The sequence below is a fragment of the Pelecanus crispus genome, chromosome 6, assembly GCF_030463565.1.
Source record: "Pelecanus crispus isolate bPelCri1 chromosome 6, bPelCri1.pri, whole genome shotgun sequence".
Lineage (NCBI taxonomy): Eukaryota > Metazoa > Chordata > Aves > Pelecaniformes > Pelecanidae > Pelecanus > Pelecanus crispus.
In genome coordinates this window covers 29,007,907-29,028,414 of record NC_134648.1, presented here as the reverse complement: position 1 = coordinate 29,028,414, position 20,508 = coordinate 29,007,907, and the positions used below count along the sequence as shown (strand labels likewise).

The 20,508-nt window shown below is 47.1% G+C and overlaps 3 protein-coding genes across 4 annotated transcripts; 2 read left to right on the top strand and 1 right to left on the bottom strand.

The window, feature by feature from the left end:
* The first annotated feature begins 980 nt into the window (after positions 1–980).
* Positions 981–3,443, top strand: PTPMT1 (protein tyrosine phosphatase mitochondrial 1). The gene is made up of 4 exons (XM_075713017.1): positions 981–1,154; positions 1,222–1,302; positions 1,818–2,009; positions 3,303–3,443. The coding sequence occupies exons 1-4, from the start codon at positions 981–983 to the stop codon at positions 3,441–3,443; spliced, it is 588 nt and encodes a 195-aa protein (XP_075569132.1).
* A 1,059-nt stretch (positions 3,444–4,502) lies between these two features.
* On the bottom strand, positions 4,503–11,395 carry KBTBD4 (kelch repeat and BTB domain containing 4). 2 transcript variants are annotated; one of them, XM_075713260.1, is made up of 4 exons: positions 11,377–11,395; positions 8,598–9,218; positions 5,957–6,063; positions 4,503–5,369 (listed from the first exon to the last, which is right to left on the bottom strand). In XM_075713260.1, the coding sequence occupies exons 1-4, from the start codon at positions 11,393–11,395 to the stop codon at positions 4,509–4,511; spliced, it is 1,608 nt and encodes a 535-aa protein (XP_075569375.1). In that variant the 3' UTR covers positions 4,503–4,508. The 2 variants fall into 2 exon arrangements, with proteins under 2 accessions (XP_075569375.1, XP_009491212.2); XM_009492937.2 differs by lacking the exon at positions 11,377–11,395 and having other exon boundaries at positions 8,598–9,234.
* On the top strand, positions 11,394–18,684 carry NDUFS3 (NADH:ubiquinone oxidoreductase core subunit S3). The gene is made up of 7 exons (XM_075712462.1): positions 11,394–11,664; positions 11,826–11,894; positions 13,257–13,354; positions 13,638–13,787; positions 15,652–15,777; positions 16,075–16,194; positions 18,442–18,684. The coding sequence occupies exons 1-7, from the start codon at positions 11,394–11,396 to the stop codon at positions 18,607–18,609; spliced, it is 1,002 nt and encodes a 333-aa protein (XP_075568577.1). The 3' UTR covers positions 18,610–18,684.
* The last annotated feature ends 1,824 nt before the right edge of the window (positions 18,685–20,508 follow it).

Below are 20,508 nucleotides of genomic sequence, written 5' to 3'. Positions count from 1 at the left end.
AAGGCAGACCTCTACCGTGGCCCCGACGACATGTAACCGCACCCCAGGTTCTTGGGATAAGCCCCCGGGCCGCTCCGCGACGCTTCTGCCGCCCAGCCCGGCAGGGCGACTGCGGCCGTAGCCCGGGGCAGCCGCTCCCCCGCCCGCAGGGCCGCCCCGGGCCCGACGCAGCCCTCCCCCCCAATGGCGACGCCACCTCGGGCTGCGCTCGCACCTGCAGCGCCCCCCGCCGCCGCCCCGAGGCCCAGCGGCGCCCGAGGCGCTGTCAGCGCTCAGATCAGATACGACAACCGGCGGCCTCCGGTTCCGGGCCCCCGAGGGGGCTCCCGGCGCGGCGGCACGGCCCCCGGGGTGGCGCGCACAGAGCGGCGGCTCCCCCGCGGGCCCCAGCCCCTCCGCGCCGCGGCGGGGGGAGGCGGGCGGGCAGGAGCGAGGCGGCCGCCGCAGAGGCTGCCGCCGCGGCCCGGCACGAGTGGCCTCACGGCGGGAGCCCAGGGGAACGGGGGGAGGAGGAGGAGAAGGAGGAGGAGAGCCGTTACCTGCGCGAGGCGGATCGCGCTCTCCGCTGGCTCGGCTCGGCTCCGCTCCGCGCCGTCCCTGCCAGGCCCGGCCCGGCCCGAGCTCCTCCTGGCGGCCGCCGCCCTCACCTGCCCCCGGGGACCCACCCGCGCCCCGCTCGGCTCCTTGCGCCGCCTCAGGCCGGCTCCGCAAGATGGCGGCGCTTCCGGGAGAGACCACGGCGGGCCTGAGGTGGAGGGGCCGGCCGGTCGGCCGGGGAAGGCGGGCGCGCGGCCCCGACCCCTCCGCGCCCCGCCTGGCACCGCCCCGCCCCAGCCGCCGCCGCGGGCCCGCCCGGCGCCCCCCGCTCGCGCCAGGAGCCCGCCGCAGGCTCCCCCGTCTCCCCACGCTCAGTGCGCTCGTCCGCGGCGCTCCCCGCCCCTCAGGCTGGCGCGGCCCGGCCCGGCGCGGCGCTGCCCGCTATGGGGGGGGTGGCGGCGGCGCTGGGCGCCGGGGCGGCGCGGCTGCTCTTCTACCCGACGCTGCTGTACACGGTGGCGCGGGCGCGGCTGCCCGGGTCCCGCCGGCCCTGGTTCCACCGCATCGACGGCGCCGTGCTGCTGGGGGCGCTGCCGCTGCGGGGACGCAGCCGCAGGGTAAGGCGGGCGCGGCGGGGCGGGCCGGGCCATGCCTGACGGTGCCTGACGGTGCTTGTTCCCGCAGCTGGTGGCGGAGGAAAACGTGCGCGCCGTCGTCACCCTCAACGAGGAGTACGAGACCCGCTTCCTCTGCTGCTCCGCCCAGGTGAGCCCGGCGGCCCGGGGAGCTTGCCGGCGCTCCCTCTGGAAGGGTCTCTCGTCGCTTGTCCCGCGCAGGTGAGGCTTTAGCCTCCTCCTGCCGTGATTCTGGCAGCGACCGCCAAGTCCTCTGACAGCGAAGACGGGGCTTCTTCGTACCTAAGCCGACTTTTAAAACTATGCGACAAACCAGTAAAACGTGAGGATGCGAGTAAACGGGTGGAGAGGAGGAGAAAGGGAAGGAGAGCATTAATTCCATGCACATACAAGAATGCCTTTCTATTTGGGATGAGATCCCAGCTCACCTCCTTTCCTTTAGCTGAACCACGTTTCCAGATCCCTTTAACTTCTCCTTTCTGATAGCCAGCGCTAAAGTTTTCATACATCTGATTTAAAGGATTGACATTCAGAGTCTCCATACAAACCCACTGAATTTTCCAACTATCTCAACAGTTCTGGATTTTGTTTCTGGGGAAAAAAAAAAACCAAGAAGTTAACTGATCGAATCTATCTCGATTTCAGGAATGGGAGGCAATGGGAGTGGAGCAACTGCGTCTCAGCACCGTGGATCTAACTGGAGTCCCCACCTTGGAAAACCTCCACAAGGGTGTCGAATTCATCCTGAAACACCGAGCATGCGGCAACAGCGTCTACGTGCACTGCAAAGCAGGACGCTCCCGCAGTGCCACCATGGTGGCAGCATATTTAATTCAAGTAAGAAGGCTTCTATACTAAATGGGGTTTATTTTCATACAGTCCGGGCAAGTACAGCCAACCTTTACAATTTGCTTTTGCTCAAGAAACCTGAGCACGTACAGATGCATTAATATTCCATGATTTTACAGAGTTTGGACTGGAGACCCACTTGAAAAGAGGTAGATAGCTAGGCCCCAAACTTATGTTGCTGTTTTGTAGAATGTGGCAAATGCAAGGTAAACAAATAAGTGGAACTTAATGTTTGCTGAACTGTGGTCTAAGCTTTCTTTGATAATCTAGTTTATCTTTGCACACCTTGTTCATCTGTGCTTATGATACTGTTAAGATAATGCTTCCTGGCAATGAGAAAGCAGTGAAGCTGCAATATAGCTGCCATTGTAAGTAGTCTTTTCATTCATCTGTACAGTCTGCCTCTGCCAGCTCAGTTATTAGCACAGGCACTGGCAAAGATGTTCTGATCTTATGGGAAAGAGAAACTTGGTGCAACAAAGCTTTGAAACACATGGCCTGTAGTATCTGTTGATGGTTCTGGCAGATCAGTCAGGCTTCAGGAAGCTGCTTGGTTTTCTGGGCCATTAATATAGTAAGTTCTCAACAGGTTTTGAATGATTCTGCTGTTCTTAATTCTGTGGAAGAGCAGATTGAGATGGCAGTAGCAAGTCACTTGTGAAGGTAGGTTCACTGAGCAGATAAACATCCATTTTTGTTGTTCAGTTTTTCTTCTTGGTTAGCTGAAATGGCGAGACTTTCTAAGCTTTTCAATAAATACAACTCAGGACCAAAAAAGTGACTCTGTTTTTCTGAGTTCCTCTACAGACCCAACTGGCTAAGCTAGCACTAAGAACAAAATCCCACCTGTGGATTCTTCTGTTGGTGTTATTAAGTGCTCCCTGGAAAATTTTCTCTTAGTGCTAAGGGGAAAATTTTCTCACTAAGTGCTGAAGTGCGATGGGAGTGCTAGTAAAGTTTTTTTTAAAAAAAAAAAAGCAAGCTGCACTCTTGCTGTGGTCTGGTGGGACTAGGACAGGAAACCATTCACAACATGATGGAAGCATGAGTGAGACAGGAGATGGAGGTCCCAGGCAGCAACCATCCCTCTTTACCTGAGGGACTCATTTCATGAACTTGCATTGACATTCAGGCCCCTCTGAGAGGAACATGAAATAAACAGAAGGGGCAAAGCAGCAAGTTTTCTAACAGCTCTGATGTTGCCTGTAGCCTCCAGGAAGGCTCCATTAACTGGTGTAGGGATGGAATGGATTTTCACTTGCAGGGTTTCTGCCTTTTCAGCTGCATCACTGGAGCCCTCAGGAAGCAGTAGAAACTATTGCCAAGATCCGTCCCCACATCCTTGTTGGGCACAAGCAAGTCCAGGTCCTGGAGACATTTCACAGGAACATGATCGCTGGGACAACTGCGGAGTGTCAGTAAGAACTATCAAAATCTCTGTCTTGGCTGCTTTAAAAAAACTTTATGTTTTAATGATTTAGTGAAGGCTTAAGCGTTGTACTTCTTGACCATCAATAAAGAAGTTTTTACATAAATTACAGTAAAGGGGAGGTTGGGCTGTTTCGTTAAAGCTTTCTTTCCTTATGGCTAATCTCTTAGTTCTCTTGGAGCCCCACAGTTCTTCTCTCCCACACATAGTATCAGTGGCAATCAACAGGAAGTTCTATAATTGCAGCAAAGGAAAAGAAAACTTTGTCTCAGCAGAGACTTTATTCAGATTCTTACCCAATGGGTTACAGTGCCAACAGAGAGGGGTAGGAGGAAGTGGTCTTAACTCTGTCTTTCACCAACACTGTTTATTATTATAGGTGGGGATTCCCTGTACAGTAAAGGAAACCAATGCTCATAAAAATGATCTCCCTCTTTATGCTAGGTGATGACAGAGCAGTAAGCAAGTTCCCAGTTTGTTACCACTCCTCTAGAAGTGCTGAATAATGCAACCTTTAGTCTTGGGGTCAGCTCTGGAATCTGTCTGCTGTAAATACTTCTGCCAGTCCCTCCTTCTGCAGTAGGGACACAGGAATGTTTAAATGGGGACATCCCTGGAGGACACAGTGCACATCTAACTCTGCGACTGACATGGCAGCCAACACACTGTCTCCCAGGCAGTTAAAACTAGCAGTCTGGGCCAAGGAGGACGGCCGTATGCTATAGGATTTGTTATTGGCGGCTTGGTTCCAGGCTAAAAAAGCCATTTGTTGCAGTTTGGGCCTCAAACGCAAGCTTATCATCAAGGGATCAAAGTAATAGCATTTAGTCCATCTGAAATCTAAGATGCAGCAGTTCAACTTTAATAGTGCTATGCAGAAGAATAGGCCCACAGCCAGAAAGTCTGTACTTCCTCTGCACAGGTATAGAGGATGGGGTCTTTACTGGATGTTGTGAACTCATAGTAACTGGGACTGGTGCTGAGTGTGGTGGGTGCCTCTGAGCTGCACAGCAGAACACCATTGCTGCCGTTTCTATCACTGGGCCTGTTTTTCCCACTTAGGCCAGGACAAACTGTAGGTTAGTGAGCAGCACTTTGATGCCACTTGTGACTGTTACAACAGAGGTGGCTGGGTTAAGTTTAAAAGTATTTGCATCACCCTTTTTATAGCGGTCACGAAAGACATAGATGCTGCCATTGCAGCTGGCAATTTTCCAGAGGGATGGTACTGAGCTCCAGGCATCTGGCAGGCACAGCCGGGTGAAGCTATCCAGTAGGGGATTATAACATAGCAGTGAATCCCCCTCGGCTACAATGAACACCACATCCTTGTGTACAGCAGCATGCATGCGCCCTGCAAAAGGCAGTACGTATGGCTTCACGTGGCATTTCTCTGTGTTGGTATCATAGCACTGAATTAGCCGAGAGGGCTTGGTGAAGAAGTCCAAGTCATTTTCCTCCCCACCCAGCAGGTAAATGACACCATTAAGATTTACACCTGCAGCTCCAGAAACCGCCACTTCCAACTGGCTGGTCTCTGTCCAGACATTGTCTCGTACTCTGTAATATATGACAGCATTAGAGAGCGTGTCCTGTAGAGTTTTACCCCCCAGTGAATATATTGCATCCTTGCTTGGCACGGAGACAAGGGTGTGTTGGAGCCGGTCACGGGGCAGAGGGGCACACCATTCCCAGTCTATAGTCGCATTGTTGCATTTCCACATGCGTCGTGGAATGGAGCCACCAACGACGTACAGGTCACTACCGTGCTTGCAGGCTGCAGTGATCTGGTGACACAGGCTGTTCTGGCCACTCACGCTTATGGAGTCATCATCAGCACAATGCAGAGAGACAGCAAGTGAATGTGTACGTGATGACTCCTTTCCAATCAGGTAGATGTGAACATTTTCTCCAATCACCTGAGAGAAAGGAGGAGTGTGTCAGCAGAATTAGGCCTGTTTACACAAACATCGGTGATGCCTAAGACCAAATTATTCAGCATTTTAGGACCCACTTGTGGGCCTGAGGTGTGTGACCTGCTTCCCAAGTCCTGCTACCCTACAGCATTCAGGATTTGGAGCCCCAAAGCCTTTTCAAGATACCAGTCATATCTGACATAGCAGAATAACAACAGACTTCACTGGAACCCCAGCATCTGTGGTTTAGGTAAGGGCTGGTTACATCACTGATAGAGTAGAGTTTTTGTAAGGGGAATGCCAAACTCAGATTTCTGAATGGTCTCTTCAGTAACTGAGCATCTGGTGAAAAAGTTATTTGTGGCGTTGCTCAAATCACTAGTGAAAGCAGCCTCACGTTAAATTAAAAAAGCTGTCAGTGGGGGTGCTGTTTATGACAATGAAAGTATTCCTCACGTAAGCACCATGAATTTCAATGGCATTTGTGTTTTGCAAATTTCAAGTCACACCTGTGAGCAGAAAACCCTGCCTTGGAAAGTGTGAAACCAGCAAGTGCAACACCAACACTGGAACAGGAGGTCTTTTTATACCTTCAGACTCGATCGCAGTGTCTCTGAAAAGCCTGCTCGCTCCTCCTTGTTGAAGTTGATCCAGGTTTCTATGGCAACCGTTGGATTCTGAGAACATGGAACGCCATCTGTGGTTTGGGGACAGAAAGGCATTTATGATATCTAGACAAAGGTGTGTGTACTCAGGAACATCCTTTTCCTGCAACTCCCTCCCCCGACTCCCATCACAAACGCTACTTGCTAGAGAGGAAAAAAAAGATAACAGAGGTTTATAGATTTTGGCAGGCATGATCAGCACTGCCAGCCAGGCATCTACATGAAATTAGTTTGGATAAATATCAGAAGACAGAGCTGCCAGATCTTAAGCACTTTGGACGAGTTTCAACAAAGGAACCTATGTCCAAGAGAAAGAGGGCAGGAAAGAGAACTTACAAGCTTTGTAAGCTTTGTGAGCTTATTTAAGCATTTAGGCAAAAAGATTCTCTTACGTGAGAATTTCAGCAGCTGCCTTTCTTTCTGTCTGGTTCTAGAAACCTATCTAGCAAAAGTCATCTGCAGAAATTTTCCTTCTCTGAGCACCGTCAGACAGCTGACCCTCAAGACTGAACATCTGGTGTTGCTGCTATCCTCTTAGCATTTGGAAATCCCCAATGAGCTACTATAGCTTTCCTTAGCAGCATGACAATAGGAAACACTCAACAGTCTGCAACAGATTTCGATTTGTTTCCAGACATAATTGGAATTTTTGGTTATGCCACAAACTATTGCATCATCGTCATCAGTACATTACCTAGAAAATTTCAGGTATTTACTTCCCGTCTGAAAGCCAGCAATTATGCCTGTATTCATTGAGAGGCTTCTCTATGAAGGCTCTCGGATTTTGTCGTCTGCTCTCATGACAAACCCTGAATTCAACGATAATGAAGGCATCAGACAAATTCCAACACTTTTCTCTACACTTGAAGGGAGGCGGAAAAGCGTGGAACAAGAGCAAGTATTTCAACTCTGTTTATTAGTAAAAGGGTTTTCCATAAGCTATCCATCATACGTAGTAGTTAAATGGAAAAACTTTGATTTTGAAATGGGTCTTAGAGTGCAACAAGAGGTAAGCTTAATAAATTACTATTTCACGAAATTAATTTCAATCCTTGCCACTAATAGCTTTCTCTATTTAATTCTCCATTAACTAATCAAAGACAGAGGAATTGCAAACAAAAGATTTTCCCTGCCAGCAGTAGGAGTACATTTCAGATTATAATCCATTTTATGAGCTAAGTTGCAGCATAAGTATTAAGTAATGTGATTCTATATATGGAAATAGGTGAAGCATGGAAAAAAAATTTATTGAGCAACTATTTTAATTTAGGACCACAAACACTAAAGGCCATGGTCCTAAAGCTATGGTTACTACATAGAATCCCTAGGAAGTTAAGGGTGATTGACCTTGACAACTTTATTTCATAATTTTAGGATTTTTTTTTTTTTTTAATGAAGGCACAACTTAGTTTAAAAACTTTACCTAGATAGTTATCAACATTACTCTAATTTTATCATAGTTTTTTTGAGCTATCAGTACATACCCTCAATAGGTTTTTGCCTGCAAATTTCTTTAGATAAAATGCAGTATCTGTAAAGACTCACATATGCATAGCATCAACTTTAAAGGCTATTTTAAGTCTTATGGACAGATTTGCCACTATTCCAAAGAAGCTAGTCATAGTAGTTTTATTGTTGTAACATCATATAAAACACATGACACACAAAGTACAGTTATTTACTCATTTACAAAAGTATTTAATTAAAGCAAGAAAGGGGCAATCTCTCTGGTTCCAAGTCCAGTACACTTGAATGTATGAGCTGCTTCTACATTCTTGCTTCCTCTAGCAATGACACATAAATGCACAAAAATGGAGTTGTGACTGCAGCATCATGGAGAGGTTTTCAACTACTGGCTGTACTTACTAGGGCAGTAGAGAATCTTTAAGGATTGGTGGCAGTTGGACTAAGTTGTTGATGTGTTGACACATCCTTCATAACCCTGAGTCATTGCATCCATTACTATGGAAGGCTATTACCTTTACAAGAAGGGTAATTACTGTATTACCTAAGATGTTACAATGCCTCTATTTCAGTCAGCTGAGTGCCTAGCCTAAATAATCCTAACAATTATACACAACTGTTAATAACAGCAACATAGTCTAAAAATAAGGCTTGCGCTCAGCCTTCTTACAGATGTTGAGTTGTTGCATTCCTGTGTTAAATGATTAAGAACTAAAGAAAAAAAAAAAAGACTTCCATCAGATGTTCATTTCTGGTAAGGCTTCTTTGTTCTAATGCAAACAAAAATACAACAAATTGTCAAAAATTATTAACTTATGTTTAAAAAACCTGTAGTACTTCTGACCTGTTTACTCAGGAACTGCTGTGAATTACCCGCAGCCTCTGTGTCCCTTTTCTATAGCTTAGATGTTCCATGTTCAGTAACAATTAATAGTTTATTTTCTGATTAAGTTATCCAGAATGTTTTGCTTTACTTAGCTTAGCTAAGCCTCTTAATAGACAGTGATTATGAAAGCTTGGATCCTTCCATCTATTTTGTTTGGTCTGATAGACTCTCTGAAAGTCTACATCCACAACCTGGCTAGTCTCAAAAACTCCTTACCTGTAAGGATGTCTGTCAGTAGGCGGAGAGGCAGATGTAGGAACTCCTCTGTGTCTTGCAGTTGAGACAAATGTGACTTTGCACAGTGTTTGGCAGCTGTGTAGAGCTCCACGTCACTGTGTTGATCTGCCAACCACATGACCTGCAGACAGTTCCTAACCTGCACCGTACGGGCCAGAAAACGGGAGCACTCTTCAAAAAGGGCAGTCAGCTGGTACATGTCTGCCACTTCATAGGTTTCCTGCAACTCCTCTGCCCTCAGCTTTACAGTCCCATGGTAAATATAGTCCACAAGGAGCTGAAAGACACTCTCGCTAACGTCCTGCAGCTCAATCACCCGGTTGTGGGCCTCCTTTAGGTTGGAAGTGAACATAGAACGAAAAAAGCAACTCTGAGCTGAGAGGACCAAACGGTGCAGCTGGAATTCTTTGCCTTCCACTGATATTGTAACATCAGCAAAGAGCTCATCCTCCAAGCATAATTTCATAATACCCTGGGCCACACGGCCTGAGTGGGAGCGGTCAGTGAAGGTGTAGTTCACAAAGTAGTTCTCTTCTGCAGAGGAGCCTCCAGTCTCTTCTGACGAGTCCATGGTGCTGCACAGATCAGACCTCCAGCAATCTGTAAAATCACAATAATTATATGGCTTTCTCTCTCCACTAACAAGATTATGCAGTACTTCAGGGTACAGGGAAAAATGAAACATACTGGTAAGACGCCAGCATATTTTAGACTGAATATAAATAGCGCAGCCAGAAACTTCTGCTTGAGCTTCAGAATCTCAAACAACAAATGAGAACTTGGCATAATTAAAATTATAATATATACCAAACTTCCAGTACAGTGAGCATCACATCCCAGCAGAACTGGGAGACGTGCATATCTTTTCACCACTCATTTCACTGACACAAAGAAACGCAGCAACAATTATTCAAGTGGAAAGTCCAGCAACTGCACCAGGAAACTCACAAAGACAAAGGAATGTGGCAACACCATAGCTGGGCTAGATAGAAAAAGGATTACGGTATCATACTAACAAAGAGCACAGACAGCAGTTCATATCATCAGGAGGAGTTAATTACCATCCAAAACCAACATGATGAATTTGTGCAGTGGCATCAAGTAAGATGAACTTGTTTTTACCAAAACGATGTGCAAGAAGTCTGCCAAACATAACCACCAGTCCTTCGACCTAACCAAATGAGATAACTGATGGTCACACGCAGTTTGTTAATGTGCCAGATATCTTCAGCATGCAAATAACCTGCTAGATGTTGGTAGCCACTGTTTCCCAAGTGGCAAGGAGAACTCATTTTAAAAGATAACATCTCTTGGTAGGTACCAGAGATTGTTTGCAGAGGTCAAAGCAGTTTGTGGGTTGAAAAAAGCTTCTGAACCAGAGAAGGACTGCTGTAGATAAGAGCTCTTCTTTAACATGGCTCTTGACAGTGTTAGGAGCAAATAGATGCCTGCTTGCATTCACTTTAAACTTATTTTTACACCTCAACTATCAGCCATGATGATCGATATCACAAATTTCTTCAATTAATACTGAACATGATTTCCAATACAATATTTCACAAAGACGGGATTTTTTTTCCAGGAGATTCAGTTACTCTTCCATGCTTTATTTTGTCAAACATGCATTTTCTTACAATAGCTCTGCTTGACGCAGGAGGGCTCCTAAGTTCTTTACTCAAGTTCTGTTCACAGAAAGTAGTATCTACATCCCTAATTGGCTGCACAAGTCCGTCCCATCCCTGATGGTGGCCTGTCTTAATTATACCCTTAATGTTATTTTACAATAGTTCTGGTCTGTCTTAAAAGTACCTATACGTTAATCTGTAAGAGACTGAGGAACTGCAATTGGCACAGCACATATTGGTACTATTTTTCCAGCTTTAGCAAGTACAAGCCTATCCTGCAAACCAGCTCCCACTTCAGTTAAAGCTCTCGATCCTTACAGTCACGATGCTCAGAAGCTGCAGCCCAGAGCGCCAAAGTGACCACGGAGAGCACCAGCATATGGATAGATGAACTACTCTGCCCTCTTGGCACAGCAGAACCAGCTGCCCCCACTGCCCTGCACAATTTCCAGAGCGCTGGTGCCAAATCATGAAAGAAACGCCAACAGCAGGTAAAGACTACCGTAAATCTCACATGCTTCTTTGCGAACACAAAGTTCCCCTTTGCATCCATGGCATCTCCACTATAAAGAAACAGAGGTGCAGGAACAGTAAAGCGTCCCACAAAGCAAAATCTTACAATCCGTGTACATTTTGCATTACCAAAGCAATGACCTGCTGTATGCCAGGCTCTAGATGCCGATGGCGTAACCAATACCTGGCACACCTACTTCCTTCCTTGCTCCTGCCAGGGTCGCAGATGCCATCAGGACGGCATCAGAAACCCGCACACGCAACTGGCAGCGCCTTCACGCCTCGGGGGCGGCGGGGAAGGGAAGGAAAGGAAAGCCAATTCTCGGAAAACTAAGGACCCCCGTTAGGGCCACACCAACGCTATGAAAACCGCCGGAACGACCTCGCCCCCCCAGCGCTGCTCCAGCCCGGGGCTCTGCCAGCCGCCCCCGCCCGCACCCGACGGCGGACGCGTTCCCGCAGAGCTCGCTGCCTCCGCGGCCGGGCTGGCGGCAGGGCTGCTCCTCGCCCGGTCCCGGCCCAGGCTCGCCCCCGCGGCCTCCCGCCGGGCTCCCATCCCGCCCCAGAGCACCGGGGCTCCCCCGGCCCCGACCCCCGCTCCGCCGCAGCACGGCACCCACCTGCGGCGCCTCCCTTCATGTCTCCCTCCCGCCGCCGCCGCCCCAGCGGCTCCTCCGCGTCCCTCACCCTGCGCCAGGCGCCGCCAGGCACTCGCCGCTTCCGGCCACCGACCCGGAAGCGTCCCCGGGAAGCCCGGCGCACGCTTCCGCTCCCCCCCCCCCCCCACGGGGGGAAGCGCGGCGACGGTGTCGCCTTCCGCTTCCGGTCCGTGCCCTTGCCCGTCCGTGTGCCGGCGGGGATGTTGGCGGCGGCGGCAGCGCGGGGGCTGGCGCGGGCCGCGCTGCGAGGTGAGAACGCCCGGGGCGGGGCGGTGCCGGCCGTCGCCTGTCCCGGGGAGGCGGCGGGGCTGGGCCAGCCCGTGGCCGCGGGCCGGGCCGGGCGGCGGCGGCGGCGGCGGCGGCGGTGGTGGTGGTGGTGGTCAGCGAGACGTGTCCGTTTCTTTCCGCAGCTGGCGCAGGCCCGGCGGCGGCAGCGGCGCAGGCCCGGCTGGCGGGGGGCTCCGCGGCGGACACTCGCCGTAAGTGAGCGGGGCCGGCGGCGGGAGCGGGGCGGGGGCCCCGGGGCGGGTTTGCGGTTGGGGCCGTTGGTTTGGCTGAGGGGCAGCCGGAGGGAGCGAGGCGCGCGCTTGTGTCCCCGCCAGCTCCCGCCTCGGCGTGAGGGCCTTTGGGTGCCCTTGGGAGGTTTGTGCGCGATACAGCCTTCCGACGACCGCGTCGGAAAATGGCTGGCGCCTGTCGCGTGTAAACCTGAGTTTTGCGTAGGAAAGTGGCTCTGTTGGCAACCGTGCCCGCGCTGCGTGCGTGCCCCGCTGCATCCTTCCTCGTGGGCCTGCCTGCTTGCTCCGTGCAAAGTTGTGCCTGGGCGACAGCGTCATAGCCCCTCGTTGCCCTGGATCATGAGGAGTATTTGTAATCACCACAAACAAACAGACAAAAGCAATCATAGAATCGTTTAGGTTGGAAGAGACCTTTAAGATCATCCAGTCCAACCATTCACCTACACTACCAAGTCCACACTAAACCAGTTAAGGGTAGAGTAGACTAAACCATGTCCCGAAGTGCAACGTCTACCCGTTTTTTGAACACTTCCAGGGATGGGGACTCCGACACCTCTCTGGGCAGCCTGTTCCAATGCTTGACCACCCTTTCCGTAAAGAAATTTTTCCTAATACCCAATCTAAACCTCCCCTGGCACAGCTTGAGCCCATTTCCTCTTGTCCTCTTGTCATGTACCGGCACTGAATTCTGTTACCAGAAGAAAACTCTCTAGTCTATTAAAAAAAATTACAAAATGTGAGATCCTAGGATGTCTTGATTATGAGGGGGTTGCGTAGATGCTGGCACATCAAACAAAACCAGGATTATTTTGTCTAGAAACAAAGATCCTTTCTAGACCCAGGCTGAATGTCATGAGTAGTGCGTAAGTTCAGATTGTGCTGTCATCTTTGCCTCTCTCTTTTTCATCTTGTTATTTGCTTCTCCGTCATCTGGTTGGACTGTTCTTCTTGCTGTATCTAAACACTGTACAAAACCACTTCTGTCTAGCACTGACGCAAACTTCCTTCCTTATCAAAGTCTCTAGTTCCATGTTGTTCTGTGTACCACAACACGTGTATGTTGCTATCGTCCAGTCTCTATTTTTTCCTGTTTCTTCTATTTTTTTTCTACTGTACGTATATGTTATGTTTAGCTTCGGTTTTACTATAAATAAACTTTGCAGGTTACCTGAAGATGAAGCTGCCTGAATTCTGCCAGAGCTACCAAGAGGCAGCTAGACTAGTTAAAGGGATATTTAAGTCAGGGATGGGAGTTACTGCTCTTCTTTCTGTAGCTTTCTGTATTCCCTGCCATAATCTTGGGACCTTTATTTTTCTCTTTAGCTACTGTCAGACCAAAAAATGAAGTGGAACAGAAGCAGCTATGTGCTTTTGGGGAGTACGTGGCTGAGATTCTGCCCAAGTATATCCAGCAAGTACAGGTAGGTGTGGTTCAAGAAATTATTCGGCAGAATGCGGGGGATGGGACAGGACAGGACCCAGTGAACACACTACTTGTTTGTTAGATGTTTTCAGAAGTTGTTCTGGGGAAGAAAGATTGTCAGAATTACATGAAAGTTACTGTTGTTATAAAGCCCTTTCATCTAATGTCATTATGTGTCTGCTCTACAATATACTCTCTTTGTTTAGGTGTCCTGCTGGATTCAATGTAATGTTCAGTCCTGTTGATATTTGTACTCATGCCCTTTCCACTGTTTTCATCAGGTGACCTGTTTCAATGAGCTGGAACTTTTGATCCATCCAGATGGGATCATTCCAGTTCTGACCTTCCTTCGAGATCACACTAATGCCCAGTTCAAATCCTTGGCTGACTTGACTGCTGTTGATGTCCCATCTCGGCAGTACCGTTTTGAGGTAAGAACTGCTCATAGGTGCAGGTCTTGGAGAGTTTCACAAGTGCTGATGGCTGCGGGTGCTGTTGCAGCTCTGACCACGTTTTTTGCTTTCTGACAGTGAAAAGAAAGTCCACTCTGAAATGCTGGGTTTTGTTTAATCTGTTGATCATGGAAGCAGTAGCAGAACTGATATTGCATGCATTCCTAGTCTGGCTTTCCTTTTGTGCTGTGCTGAAAGTCTCTCTCTTTTTTTTTTTTTTTTTCTTTCTCCTTTTTTTAGTTGTGTTTTGGTTTTACTAAAGTGTCTAGAGACTTCTTTCTGGCCTGATGGAATTGGTGCTCTTCCTTCTTCCACTTAGGCCTGTCAGCTGCTGTTGATATAACTGATCATGTTTTCCTTTAAGTCCCATCAATCTTCTTAACAATTTTCCTCTTTTTAAAAAACGAAACAAAAAATGTTGTAAAAACATTCCCTGAAAGTTGGGACCAAATAGGAGACAAGGCATATTTTCAGAAAGCTCTCAGAAGATTTGGGGCACTGAACTTCCACTGACTTTCAGTGGATATTGGAGATTTGGTTCCCACAGATGCTTTTGAAAATCTCACTGTATAGCTTTTCAGCTGCAGAAAAAGTTGCAGCTGCAAATAGAAAAAGAAAAGATACATCTTTGGGGAAACCACAGACTCAGCATATTGTCTTCTCACCTACTATTAGAAAGCTTTGTTCACAGTATTGTTGTAAAGACATTATTGTAGTTTAACCTTGGAACATCTGTAAAACACAGCAGCAGAAAATCCCTCAGGCTCACATGCTGTAGGAGGCTGGCTATGGTTTAGGCAGCCTTATGGACGAAATGATGTCTGTCTTCCCTTGTCTAATCTGGGCAGACTCTTTCAGACAAGAGATGTGAATTGGTAGATTTTTAGTTCCCAGCAAGTAACAAGGGCTGACTTATTTTCCCCCTTTGGTTTATCTTTTGGTATTAAATCACTTACCAACAGCCACTCGGGAAGCGATGGGTAGCAGGTATACCTTATCTGTATTAGCTAATCAGATGCCTGTTGTTTTCAAATATAGCTCCCTCTTGCTTTGCTAATAGCAGCTTTGACTTTTAGTAACCCAACTCATGATTAGGCAAAAATCCTGAGAGTTGTAGAGAGAGGTTTTTTAACTCAGAGGCCTGCAGTCCCTGAAGAAGTTGAAGACTTTTTTAATTCAGAATTTTTCTTTTAAAAATCAGGATAGTAGATTCATAGAAATAATAGAAATATAGACCTTAATGAATTCACCTTTTCCAGCCATCTTCACAGAGGCAGTATCAAACAAGGCTATGCAGTTTCTTGCAAAGGTTTGGGGTTTTTTTCAATCTGCCCCCCCTCCCTGGAGGTTCTAGTAATTCTCATAAGCAGCCTTTTTATTAGTACTTCATCACCAGAAAAGTTAGAAGTTTTCCCTAGTATCCAACTTCTTTGCTGAAAATTAAGTGTATTTCTTCTTAGGTTTCTCCCACTGGATGCTGAGAGTAATTGATAGCCATTTTCTTTGTCATGGACTACTGAAAGACTATTGTGAAGTGTCTCCGTCCCTTCAGTATTCTCTTTTTTTTTTAAGATTTGGTATCCCTCTTTACTTCATTTCTTCTTCATCAGTCATGTTTTCTAAATCTGACATCCTTTTTGTTAATTTCTAAGGATCAAAGTGGTAAGCTATTGGAACCTCAGCTGTAATGTCTTTTAGTGCCCAGCTCTGAAATGCTGAATGTGATTCTGCTGATAAAGAATATTTGAAATAGTCTTCATGTGCCTTTGCTTAGCCAGTACTGTACTGCAAAGAGAACCATAAATGCCGTACAAGACCAATGCCTCCTTTTATTCTGCTTCAGATTGTGTACAATCTCCTGTCTCTGCGGTTCAACAGTCGCATCCGTGTGAAGACGTACACTGATGAGTTGACACCTGTTGACTCAGCAGTGTCTGTGCACAAGGCGGCAAACTGGTATGAAAGAGAGGTGAGTGCCAGTGTACTTGAGAGCCAAGTCTTTGTGGAGAGGGGCTGTGTTTTCCTGATTAAACTGATTCCCAGGGTCCTGAGGAAGAAAGAGAGGTGTTTCCCTGGCTGTCTTTTCAGAATAGGAGATAAAAAGGTGTTTGATTTGCTTTTGAATGGGTTTCTGCATCAGTTTCACTGGCACTGCACAAAGCCAGGCATGTAACTGCAATTTTATGGAAATAATATATGAAGTTGGTTTTGGTTTTTTTTTTTCCCCCCTGATCTAATTCAACTTACTTGGCTCCTTTTCATTTAGGTTTGGGACATGTACGGTGTTTTCTTTGCCAACCACCCTGATCTAAGGCGAATCCTCACAGACTATGGGTTTGAGGGCCATCCTTTCCGGAAGGACTTCCCACTCTCTGGTTATGTGGAGGTAGGAGATACGCTCATGTCTAAAGTTATGCAATCTCTCCAATACTCTTATCTCTTAATGGCTCAATGTCCAGATGGAGATTAGTGACAAATGGTGTTCCTCAGGGGTCCATATTGGTACCAGTACTGTTTAGTATCTTCATTAACGACATAGTGGGATTGCGTGCACCCTCAGCAAGTTTGCAGATGACACCAAGCTGAGTGGTGTGTTTGATACTCTAGAGGGAAGGGATGCCATTCAGAGGGACCTGTACAGGCTAGACAGGTGGGCCTGTGTGAATGTCATGAAGTTCAACAAGGCTGAGTGCAAGGTCCTGCACCTGGGACGCGGCAACCCCCAGTATCAATACAGGCTGTGGGATGAAGGGATTGAGAGCAGCCCTGCAGAGAAGGACTTGAGGGTGCTGGTGGACATGAGCCAGCAATGTGCGCTTGCAGCCCAGAAAGCCAACAGTATCCTGGGCTGCATCAAAAGAAGCGTGGCCAACAGGTCAAGGGAGGTGATTCTGCTGCTCTACTCTGCTCTGGTGAGACCCCACCTGGAGTACTGCATCCAGCTCTGAAGCCCTCAGCACAAGAAGGACATGGACCTGTTGGAGTGGGTCCAGAGGAGGGCCACAAAAATGATCCGAGGGCTGGAGCACCTCTCCTACGAGGACAGGCTGAGAGAGTTGGGGTTGTTCAGCCTGGAGGAGAGAAGGCTGCGGGGAGACCTTACTGTGGCCTTTCAGTACTTAAAGGGGGCCTATAGGAAAGATGAGGACTGGCTTTTTAGCAGGGGCTGTTGAAATAGGACAAGGGATAATGGTTTTATACTAAAAGAGGGTGGATTTAGGCTAGATATAAGGAAGAAACTTTTTACGCAGCTGGTGGTGAAACACTGGAACGGGTTGCCCAGAGAGGTGGTAGATGCCCCATCGCTGGAGACATTCAAGGCCAAGTTGGATAGGACTCTGAGCAACCTGATCTAGTTGAAAATGTCCCTGCTCATTGCAGGGGGGTTGGACTAGATGACCTTTAGAGGTCCTTTCCAACCCAAACTGTTCTATGATTCTGATTCTGTGATCTGAGTTTCGGTACAGAGATGTGACTACTTTACAATCCTTTGTCTGAAAAGTACTAAGGATGTTTCACTTGTCTGTATTCCAGAGAAGTTGTATACATCTCTTGCATGGAAATTTGAAGTCATCACAAAGTATCATCTGTAATAAGGCAGCCTAAGGCCAGAGACATTACGCAAATTTCACGTGCTGTATACCAAAGAGATTTGTCAGGCAGAGAAAGTGCTTCTGCTTTTAGCATGTCTTCTGGAAGATTAAACTTCCCACTGCAAAACTGAAGATTCCCAGAGGAATAAAGGACTGAACTGATCTTAATGGAGTTGGAACTCCACTTTGCTGAGTTTTTGTAGGCTGAGGTTATAAAACTAGCTGAAGTGACTGTTGCCATTTATCAAATATTTACCTCTGTATGTCAAACCACAAGTGAAATGAGTGTGTTTGGTATCTGCCTAGTTTCAAATGACCATCTTGCAGAAGCAGTCATATTTGGTGCAGTTCTAAGACTGAGTTGAGTCTCAGGAGAAAACAGTGAGTTTCTGCAGGCAACAGAGGGTTTAAAAAAAAAATAGAAATAACAGTGATTGAGGACCAGGCAGCATCTCCTGAGCTGTGGCTGGAGATCTGGACTGGCACAGTGAGGATGAATCCAGCCAATCAGAAGTGTCTGGTACTCACCTGCATTTCACCCTGGTTGTCTTTTTGTCCCGTGTTGTGAGTGTTACGCTGAGAAGCGCAACTAAAACCAAACAAACTGCCATACTATAAAGATTCATGAGAGCAGTCCCCAGCTATGCCAGGTGGATGGGCCACCTTATTGCGGTGACTCGGGAGCAATTCCTTTGTCATATGACAAACTAAAAGTGTTATTCCATGTGGACTTCATATGGACTGTAGGCTGGGCACTCCTAATGCAGGGTGGTTAGTCAGGACACCGGAGGTACGTGGTAGCAGAGAGGAGGGTTTTTCTGGAGAGTCCAGAGGTCTTGGTGGCATCTGGAGGACTCTTGTTTAATAATGAGGAGAGCTGAAGCTGTGGCAGAGGCCTGTGGCCTATCCATGGCATAAGAATTAGGACTGCCTGTACTGGAGGGTGGTCTGAGTACAGCTGTACTGTGTACGGCTAATAGCAGAGATAACTGTGGAGACTGTATAAAAATGACTGGCCTATGTTCTTTGCACTGTTCTAGGTGCGGTATGACGATGAAGTGAAACGGGTAGTGGCAGAGCCTGTGGAGCTATCTCAGGAATTTCGCAAGTTTGATTTGAATAGTCCTTGGGAGGCATTTCCTGCGTATCGTGCAGCTCCAGAACCCCTGAAAATAGAAGCAGGAGCCAAGAAAGAAGATGCAAAATAGCAGCAGAATGGAGAGGATGCACAGCACCATCCTTTCTGTTCTAACATAGTATTTATAATAATAAAAATTGATGTGAGATTGCTGCCTGTTGTGGTCACATGAAGAATGTTGTTTTCAAACAGGGTGAGGGATGCTAATTTACAATCCTGATAATCCAACTGGTAGATGTTTATCTGATGCTTTGAGTTGTAAGACACTGGATTTGTCTTTTTGGTTTGCAAATTGAATGGAGTCTAGGCATTCCCCATGGCTAAGATGCTTTATGTACACTGCTGCTGCTAGCTGTCCCTGCGGGCATAAATGATAACCTGAGCACTCACTAGGAGGCTGTACTGAAGCAGCTGTGTAGCTTAAGCAATGGAACAGCAGTATCTCGGCTCCAAGGTGGGTGTTGGGAAGACTGTAATAATATAGCAAACAGGCAAAGCTTTTGTAAATGGTTCTAATATAGTTGTTATTAGAACGACATGAGGAGTACCTGGATCCAGACCAAATCAGCTGTGGAAATCTCTGCATTGTTTCTTCTAGGTCAGTGCCTGTTCTGGCAGAAGGAGCAGTTGCAGGTAACCTCTCACGTGCCACTCCTTCATGTTGGCTTTTTCTTTACAATCAAGCGGTCTTTACTTTTCCAGCTTCTTTGGATTGTGCTTTTTCCTGCAGTCAAAAACATTTCCCTTCCTTCTCCCAGAGGCAAGAGGCTATGCCTTTTTGTCACTATTCCAATTATTTTGAGCTGTATGATATAACAGCATTACCGCTATCTTTGCTCTTGTGGAAAATCTCAGCTCTTTCCAAAAAAACTGGAAAATACTGTTGTTTCAGTCCACCCACCGCCTGTCTGAATGGGATTACATTACAGTGTCATCAATTAATAATGTCCCTTGTCCTTAGTCCAGAAAATGTGTAATGCAGTTCTGCATCAGAAAGTTGACTGACCTCATTAAGGTCTCAAAACTATTGTATAAGAGATTACATAAAACAATTCACAAGCTGTTTGTAGAGATTCCCTGAATCACTACTTAAGCTTTTAAATCGTAAGAGCACTAATTAAAAAAGGAGTTTGGGCCAGATCAGAGTATGGGATGGAGGAAGGGATAGGACAATAACAAATTCAGTTAAGAAAAAGAAGGGACAAGTAGGCATCGTGACTAGAATTTTATCTGTTTGCAAGAATAAAGAGCTGAACTGTATGGTAAGAATCAGGTTTCATGTTTGTCTGTTTCCACCCCAGCCTTGTAAGCATTTATTTCTTAAATTCTTTTTTTTTTTTTTTTTTAATTTGTTTCAGGCTGCTATGGCTGGCAGTGTTTGGGATGTGACTCAGTGTTTTTTAGTTAAAATGAATAGCATTTGCCACTCACCTTAAAACTTACAGATCTTATGGGAAAGAAGAAAGCGAAGGGAACACAAATCAGCAGAAGTTTGGGGTTTTATACAATTCTTAGCTCCACTTGAATCTGCCATCAATTGAGCTGATTAAATAGGAAATGTACTTTTAGTCCATCCTACAACGTGTTCCACAGCTGGTTCTGTTTTCTGTTGCAGTGGCTCTTTTTGCATGCCGATGCCTATTGCACAAGACAGAAAAGTTCCTGGCGCCACTTCTGTTACTGTGAAAATTCTTTATAAAGCTAATTTCCCCACCCCGTTCTCCCTCCCCCATCCCAGGTTGCTTGAGACCGTGCCAAGACTCACGGTCTGTGTATCATAAAAAATACGTATTTCCCAGTACGTTAAGTCAGAAGACTGATGGTAGCAGGAACAGAAGGAAAACTGCCCTTTAAACATAATGTTTGTGCAGAGGAAGAATTTGATTGATGTAACATCAAGAAACTTAAGACACAATGCCCTGTCAAGTTAGACAAAAGGCAAGGTTTGCTGAAGACTCTGTGTACTGGA

Excerpts from the sequence above, each read along its gene's own strand:
- PTPMT1 (XM_075713017.1), top strand. The coding sequence starts at position 981 with ATGGGGGGGGTGGCGGCGGCGCTGGGCGCCGGGGCGGCGCGGCTGCTC. Across the intron at positions 1,303-1,817 it reads TCCTCTGCTGCTCCGCCCAG|GAATGGGAGGCAATGGGAGT; the intron begins GTGAGCCCGGCG and ends TCTCGATTTCAG. Across the intron at positions 2,010-3,302 it reads TGGCAGCATATTTAATTCAA|CTGCATCACTGGAGCCCTCA; the intron begins GTAAGAAGGCTT and ends CTGCCTTTTCAG.
- NDUFS3 (XM_075712462.1), top strand. The coding sequence starts at position 11,394 with ATGTCTCCCTCCCGCCGCCGCCGCCCCAGCGGCTCCTCCGCGTCCCTC. Across the intron at positions 11,665-11,825 it reads GGCGCGGGCCGCGCTGCGAG|CTGGCGCAGGCCCGGCGGCG; the intron begins GTGAGAACGCCC and ends TTCTTTCCGCAG. Across the intron at positions 15,778-16,074 it reads CAAACTGGTATGAAAGAGAG|GTTTGGGACATGTACGGTGT; the intron begins GTGAGTGCCAGT and ends CTTTTCATTTAG.
- KBTBD4 (XM_075713260.1), bottom strand. Across the intron at positions 6,064-8,597 it reads ACTGACAGACATCCTTACAG|ATGGCGTTCCATGTTCTCAG; the intron begins GTAAGGAGTTTT and ends CCCAAACCACAG. Across the intron at positions 5,370-5,956 it reads CACTGCGATCGAGTCTGAAG|GTGATTGGAGAAAATGTTCA; the intron begins GTATAAAAAGAC and ends CCTTTCTCTCAG.